General features: G+C 53.2%; 1 protein-coding gene across 1 annotated transcript; it reads left to right on the top strand.

Moving 5' to 3' along the window:
• The first annotated feature begins 4,996 nt into the window (after positions 1 to 4,996).
• Positions 4,997 to 7,557, top strand: CCN1 (cellular communication network factor 1). The gene is made up of 5 exons (XM_061354400.1): positions 4,997 to 5,150; positions 5,252 to 5,468; positions 5,820 to 6,167; positions 6,312 to 6,514; positions 6,629 to 7,557. The coding sequence occupies exons 1-5, from the start codon at positions 5,091 to 5,093 to the stop codon at positions 6,926 to 6,928; spliced, it is 1,128 nt and encodes a 375-aa protein (XP_061210384.1). The 5' UTR covers positions 4,997 to 5,090; the 3' UTR covers positions 6,929 to 7,557.
• The last annotated feature ends 330 nt before the right edge of the window (positions 7,558 to 7,887 follow it).

Genomic DNA, 7,887 nt, shown 5'->3' with positions numbered 1-7,887 from the left:
AGGAAATGGTAGTAGCTGGTATGACACCAAAGTTAATGCCAGACTCTTGAATGACAGTGTCAAAGGTATTCTGAGTCTCTGACAAGGCAGGAGGGACTAAGCAGGAGCTGGCTGGAACTGCTTTGCATTATGGCATCCAGCCTGGGGCAAGAAAGCCCTGCAGTGTACTGCTGGTCAGTGGTCCACCAGAGTACACTGACTGTCAGCAGGGATCCTTCTTGCCTCTCTTACGCTGCTACATCCCTTGTATCTGTATATCAGTAGGGGTGTACACACAATGAAGCAGCAATGAGCACAACTGAAGGTACATCAAATTTCCCTTCTCTGTTTCCCTGCAGGGTAGGAGGCTCGTAAGTCCCCCTTTCACAGTGGGAACCTCTGCGACACCTTGACAGCAGCCAGAGGGAAACGCAGCACATCTGCAAAGCAACATGCCTCGCAGTGCACAAATACTGCAAAGCAAACCCCCTCCCAGATATTAGAAACCACAGACAAGGCACAGACTATAGAAAAACTGACAGGCATGAGCACAGTTGAAAGGAGGGCAGTAGGGAAGAGGAAGAAAACTAATAGGAAATGCCATACTCAAAAGAATCCAGCATAAACTCCAAGCAAATCAAAGCAAGGAAAAAAGTCTGAATCCACTTGAATTGTAGCTGCTGAAACCTCTTGGCTGCTCGGCCGCTCCTCTATGCTTAATTTGCCCCACTGGATTTGCACCTCCTGTGAGTGACTGAGAGGAGCCATTGACTCCAGCAGGACTGATTTAGTGCAGCAGGAACCAGCGGCCTGGCAGGGGCTGCAAGAGAGGCCAGCCTGAGCTAGGTAAACACGATGCCGTGGTGTAACCCAGCAGGCAGCTGAACACCACACAGCCACTCCGCTTGCTCCCCCAGCTCCCAGTGGGATAGGGGAGAGAATTGGGGGGAAAAAGTACAGTTTTTGGGTTGAGATAAAGACAGTTTAATAGGATGGAAAAGGAAGGGGAAGGGGGAGGGGGAAATAATAATAAGAGAATTACAATATGCAAGGAAGGTATACACAATGTAATTATTTACCTCTCGCTGACCAGTGCCCAGTCAGTTCCTAAACAGTGGCCCCCAGTCAGCTTTCACCCCAGACCCTATGCTGAGCACGATGCTATATGGTAGGGAATATCTCCTTGGTCAGCTGGGGTCAGCTGTCCTGGCTGTGCCCCCTCCTGGCTTCTGATGAGATGGGGTGGGAGGCTGAGAAGCCCTTGACTTACTGTAAACACTGCTCAGCAGCAACTAAAGCATCTGTCTGTTCTCAACACTATCCTCAACCTAAATCCAAAACACAGCACTGTGCCAGCTACTAGGAAGAATGTGAACTCTATCCTAGCCAAAACCAGGACATGCTAGAAGAGGGAAGGCCACAGGAAAATAGACTGGAATAGGGAAAAGGAGGAGGAGAGACAAAAGAAATGCACAGCAAAGCATGGGCAGAGGAAAAAGAGCATGAGAAAGAGGAAATTACATACAGTGCAAAAAATGGCTGGACACTGGATTTAATAAAATCTTTCTCCAGAATCCACATGGTTGTAAACCTCTGGCATGCTTTGGTCTGGTGTTGGATACTTACTGTCAGTGGGAGCCCCAGCACCCAGGGGAGCCTCTGTCTTATCCAGCACTGCACCCTGCTCTGCGGTCCCTATGCACGGCCATGGAAAAGTGATGCTGGGTGGAGGGAAGAAAAACCAGTTATTTTTCCTTGATTTGTTTCTCTGGAAAGTGCCTTCCCTGGAGAGAGACAAAGGCCTGTGAAAATGACAGGATTTATTCAGTATGTCTGTAATATATGTCTGTAATACCTACTGTGTAAAGCCAACTGTTTCAAACTCCTGCTTTGCATTAGCCAAGCTCCTGGCAGACTTTACCTGACACACAGCCTGCAGCTTGAGAAGTGAGGAACCAGCAAAACACTCTTCATGACGTGAAGCAGGGGGTATTTCCCAGTTCACTCAGGACAATAAAGGTCTGGAACAGTATGTTACACTGAATGAAATCTAAAAAACCAACATATTCCAAACTTTTTTCCTGTTTCCTGATGCACATCCAGGAGCTGTAGGCACAGCCTGGAAAGTAAATGCTGGATCATGGTTTGCGACAGGGAAACACTGTGTAGGGAAAGTGTACGAAAGGGTCACAGTCTAACCTGACCTCCAAAGAAACTCAGGCCTTCCCAAGCCTTGTCAACCACTTGCTATTCAAGACGGGTTTGTGAAAAGGTGCTTCAAAGCTTTCTAAGTGACCTTTTTTTGAGCAAATGGAGGCTCAGTTACAGTTTCCCATCAAAGTTGTGTGAATGCATGGAACACATGAAACCCAGAGAGAAAAGGTGCTATTCACTCACTTCTCCTGTGGCGTTTGCTGAATGTCATGAAAGCCACAGATCAAAGCAGAAGGCCTGATGTGTGTCCTTAAGTTAGATGTGATTGAATAAACAAGTAAATCCCTGGAAAGCAAACCTGGCTGGTTTAAGCCCCACTGGTGAAGCAGCCGTTCCTGCTTGCTCGATTTCAAGGGGATTTTTTGGATTTTTTCAAGATTTTCATTCACCAAGGTGTGTTGAATCACAAACTTGTTCCTCCTGTTGCTAAAAGACCACAGAAACCCCCCCACACCAATAAAACCAAGGGAAGCCCGGCATACTAGATAGCTCAGAGTCTGGAAACGGGACCAAGCCCTGCTTCTCCTCGTCATCAGTTGGGGCTCAGCCAGATCAGTAAGGATGAGAAGTTGTTCCTACCATTACTGGCAACCATCTAAGTCTGTTGGTGGTCTCTGTCCAATTCTTAATGGACACATAAAATACCTCCTGTCATTAGAAATGGCACTAAACAGTATATATTGGCAGCCTCAGGAGGTAGATGCGTGTAACTAAAGACTGAATTTCCCTTTCAGCTACTGTCCTTTCTGGGCAAATTTCAAGGCATGCAAGTGATGAAGAAAACCACTGCTGCCTTCTGAAAAGCGAGTTCTGGGCAAAAAGGGCCTGGAGCTTTCATCCCATCCCATTTCCCAAACTCCCAAACCACCACAAAGTAAAACATCCATCTAATTTACTTCAGTGGAAAGAAGAACACAAAGAGAATAAACTGGGGGGTTTGGGGGGTGCTCAACCCCACAACGTGAACCCTCCATCAGGCCTGGACATGGGAGGAGGAATGGCAGGAGACCTCCCGCCGGGGGACATCCCCGGGAGGGTTGAAACAGGATGGGGCCGCGCTGCGCACCGCTGTCCCCTCCGCAGGGGACACCCCTCGCACTTCCCCCTCTGCTGTCCCCTGGGTCACGGCATCCCGCTGCGGGAGGGGCCGCCCCGTCCGTCCTCTCCCGTCGCGGGGATGCTGCTACGCGGCAGGGTCTCTGCGGGAGGGTGGACAAGCCCGGGCCGTGTCTGCCAGCCCCGCTCCGTCCCACGGAAGGTGCACGGTGGGAGGGTGTCGGCCGTAAGGCTCCGGCTGCCGCCGCCGCCGGGCTCCACCGCGGACAGGGGCCCCTTTGTGCGCCCCTTCCCGCGTCCCGCCGCCGGGCAGAGCCACATTTAGGAGCAGCGCTCCCGACACAACAACAAGCGCCTTTTCTGCGGCTCCGGTGAGGCCCGACAAGGCTGCACCACCGGTACCAGAGCATGGGAGAGGCGCGCACCGGCAGGAACACGCGGCTCCCGGCCACGCCGGAGGCAGCGGCACCGGCAGCAGCACTTACCGGGAGCCGGATGCGCGGTCCCCGCTCAGTCCCCTTGAAACAGTCCCTGCTGTAACCGCTCTGGCAGCGGCACCGGCAAGTCCGGGCTCCCCTCCCTAACCGCGGGCACGTACTGCAGCGGGGACTCCGCGGGCAGGTAACGGCCCGTCCCCGACGCACCCCCGGCGCTGCCTCCCGTGCCCCCTCCCCTCTCCGCGGGCTTCGGAGAGGGCATTTGCGGAGTGTCGCCTCTCCGGGTGCCTGCTGCCTCACCGCCCAGCCCTGAGGGCGGTCGGAAAAAGAGCCCTAAAACCCAAGAACCCAACTCCAAAGCGGTGTTAGGGACAATGCTCTCATTTGCAAAGAAAAAATCCCTGGAATGGGGACTTGTCAGGCCGCTGGGCAGCACGCTCTGCTGCCGGGCTTTTGTCAGCGAGGGAGCGAGAGGCGGTGGAACGCCAGTTGGCTCCTCCAGCGCAATTCCCCTAAATCATGATAGACGGATTGCGTGAAAAACAGGAATTCCGAAGAATTTCCTGCCCTGGGAACAGAAGTTAAGGCTATATTTAACAACATCTGAAGCTGTCAAGAATTCTTTGTGGTTGGATAACAGAGCACAAAAATGTGAAAAATGCGGGCTACTGCTCTACCAAATATGGAAATATTGTTACGTCTGGAGCGCGGACCCGGTGGGAGCGCTCACCACCAGGACGGGGCAGCACAGAGGGAATGGAGCCCCCTCCCCAGCCCCAAACCTTCAACCCCAATGGGGAAACACTGTCCGAGAGTGCCCGAAGCGAGTCACCAACGCAGGGATGCGCTGATGAACGCGGGGCACGGGAATTCCCGCAGAGTCGTCCCAGTCGCGGGAGCGGGAGTCCTCGGAGCACTCCGGGCATCTCCAGGCTGACGGCCAGGCTCCGCGTCCGCGGGAATCGCGTTGTTTCACCTACGACCGGCGGCAGCAGGGCGGGCATCCCCCGGTGCCGCTGAACCCCCCGCACCCCATCCCGCCCCACTCCATCCCCATTCCCGTTTCCCGCTCCTGGCCCGGCCGCGCGGCTGGTCCCTGCGGGCGCGGGTGGGGGGAGGGGGAACGGGGCGGGCGCGAGGCGGGGGCACCCCCCGCGGCAGAGCCGCCGCCAGCGCCGCGGTGCCGGGAGACGGGGCGGGGCGGGCGCGCGCCAGCCGCATTCCTGGGATGCCGCGAGCGCTGGACGCGGGCCGCGGCCCGGAACGCGCGACGTCAGCGCTGCGGCGCAGGCGGCGGCCCCCTCGCCCTATATAAGGCAGAGGCGCGCGTCCCTGCCTCAGACCGCGCCGGCCGCGCTGCCGCTTGGAGATACCCGTTGGCTTCTAGCTCTGCTGGCGCTAGACATGGGCTCTGCCGGCGCTCGCCCCGCTCTGGCGGCCGCACTCCTCTGCCTGGCCCGCCTGGTGAGTACCACGGTCATGTCCGGAGCGGGGGAGTGGGGTGGTAGAGGTGGGTCGCTCCGTTCCGTTCCGCCGCTCACGATCGCTGTGCTCTACTCTTGCAGGCTCTGGGCTCGCCCTGCCCCGCCGTCTGCCAGTGCCCGGCGGCAGTGCCGCAGTGCGCCCCGGGCGTGGGGCTGGTGCCGGACGGCTGCGGCTGCTGCAAGGTCTGCGCCAAGCAGCTGAACGAGGACTGCAGCCGGGTGCAGCCCTGCGACCACACCAAGGGGCTGGAGTGCAACTTCGGCGCCAGCCCTGCCGCGCTGAAGGGCATCTGCAGAGGTAAGCGGCTCCGGTCCTCCGCTCAGCGCCCCCCTCCCTTTCCCCGGACGCAGACCCCGGTCCCCGAGGTGCCGAAGTTTAGTAATTTCGAGTCCATGTATGGTTATGCTTTGTTGTTGGTAGCTTGGCAGAAAGACACATGACTTCAGCAGTCTGGAATGCGATTCAGTATGTCTGGGCTTCGCTAAAAGCACATAAGGAAAAGTGATTCCTGACTAAGTTATTGTTCTGGCCCCGCGTCTCCGGGGGGTTGCAGGGAGCCCCACCGTAAACTGAATTTAACAGACCTGTACTTGAAGGAGCGCTTCCCGCCGCTGACTCCCTCCCTTCCCTCTCTGTTGATCTCTGCAGCACAGTCCGAGGGGAGACCGTGTGAATATAACTCCAAAATCTACCAGAACGGCGAGAGCTTCCAGCCGAACTGTAAACACCAGTGTACGTGCATAGATGGAGCTGTGGGCTGCATCCCGCTCTGCCCGCAGGAGCTCTCTCTTCCTAACCTGGGCTGTCCCAGCCCCAGGCTGGTCAAAGTGCCCGGGCAGTGCTGCGAAGAGTGGGTCTGCGATGAAAGCAAGGATGTGCTGGATGAGCTGGAAGGCTTCTTCAGCAAAGATTTTGGTCCGGATGACTCCGAAGGCGAACTAACCAGGAACAATGAGCTGATTGCCATTGTGAAGGGAGGCCTGAAAATGCTGCCTGGTGAGTATGGGCTGATCTGTGTGACAGTGACAGTTTAAGGGGAGGAGGTGGGAGGGATGGTTATACCACCCCTCAGGCTCCCATGGGAAGAAAGAAACCCTGTGAGAGGATGTATTTAGGCTAAGCCCTCCTTTTCTTTTCCAGTTTTTGGATCTGAGCCACAAAGCCGAGCTTTTGAGAATCCTAAATGCATTGTGCAAACAACCTCCTGGTCCCAGTGCTCAAAGACGTGTGGAACTGGCATCTCCACAAGGGTTACCAACGACAACCCTGACTGCAAGCTCATCAAAGAGACCAGAATATGTGAAGTGAGGCCATGTGGCCAGCCTAGCTATGCCTCCCTAAAGGTAAATACAGACACTTCCGGTGCTCCTCTTCTTTCCAAGCTGCTTTGGGTTTGGAAAAGGGTAAAGACTAGAGAAGAATCTCCTGCTAATAATCTTACTGTCTTTCCTTTACAGAAGGGGAAAAAATGTACCAAGACTAAGAAATCCCCATCCCCAGTGAAGTTTACTTATGCCGGATGTTCCAGTGTGAAGAAGTACCGCCCCAAGTACTGCGGTTCCTGTGTGGATGGCAGGTGCTGCACACCCCAGCAGACCAGGACTGTCAAGATCAGGTTCCGCTGTGACGATGGGGAAACCTTCACCAAGAGCGTCATGATGATCCAGTCCTGCCGGTGCAACTATAACTGTCCGCATGCGAACGAGGCTTACCCCTACTACAGACTGGTCAATGACATCCACAAATTTAGGGACTAAGTCGTGTTGGGGTGGGATGCTAAACAGGAGTTTTGAAGTAACCAGCCATGGAGAAAGGACCTTTGATGGAAATGGTGCCTTGCCCATTTGAGGGCAACATTGAGATGTTACAAGAGTGCACTGTGCAACTGGACACTAATGCAACAGAGATTTAAGCATACTTATACTTAAAGCTTCATAGTACTGGAGCCACGTTACTGCTTCTTTTTGGAGCACCTTACGTAATTATGTACTGTTTTCTGTTTGTAAGTGATCAGATAAATGTTTTCTTCTGGTTATGAAAACTTTCCTATCCTGTTCCATTTAACATTATGCTTCTCCCTCTCCTTCCATCTTCTCCCCCCAAGTTGGAAGTTACATTCCTTCCTGAGGTGGGCACTTGTGGGGTGTTCACAGTGGCAGCTATTATGTACCAACTGTAGTTTAATGGCAAACAGAAATCAGTTGTTTTAAAGCTGAGTATTTTATTTATCAAACTGTAGCTTTTTGTTTTCTCTTTGATTTGTTTTTTTACCCCTTCCAGCCCCTGTAATACTGGAATAAGTTGTAAATGATTTTAATTTTATATTCAATGAATTAAAAGAATTTATTTATGGAATTAATCATTTAATAAAGAAATATTTACCTAACTCCTCTTAGTAGAGCATTCTGACAGACAACAGACAGAAATACAGCAAAGGCGAGAGCTTTCTGTGAAAAGCTTGAATTGTGAGAAGCTCAGATTCTCTGAAAATCAAAACAAGCTCTGCTACAGATGCAGGGATGAACTAGAAACCTGAGTCTCATTCTTGGACTAAATGACACTTTTGAAGTGGTGGCTGCAGCCTGTGCTAGAAAGTATGTAGAGAAAAAGCTCCTTGGCATTGAAAGCAAATGCTTAATAGACTGAAATGTTAATTAAGACTGTCAGATTATTCAAACCGTCCTGGAATTTGCAACATAAGGTCCCTCATTAGGAT

The sequence above is a fragment of the Neopsephotus bourkii genome, unplaced genomic scaffold (assembly GCF_033783945.1).
Source record: "Neopsephotus bourkii isolate Nb327-2 ecotype Australia unplaced genomic scaffold, CSIRO-AGI_Nbou_v1 NB_739, whole genome shotgun sequence".
In the NCBI taxonomy this organism is placed as follows: Eukaryota; Metazoa; Chordata; class Aves; order Psittaciformes; family Psittacidae; genus Neopsephotus; species Neopsephotus bourkii.
The sequence above is the reverse complement of the archived record's forward strand: the minus strand, read 5'-3'. Positions and strand labels throughout refer to the sequence as shown.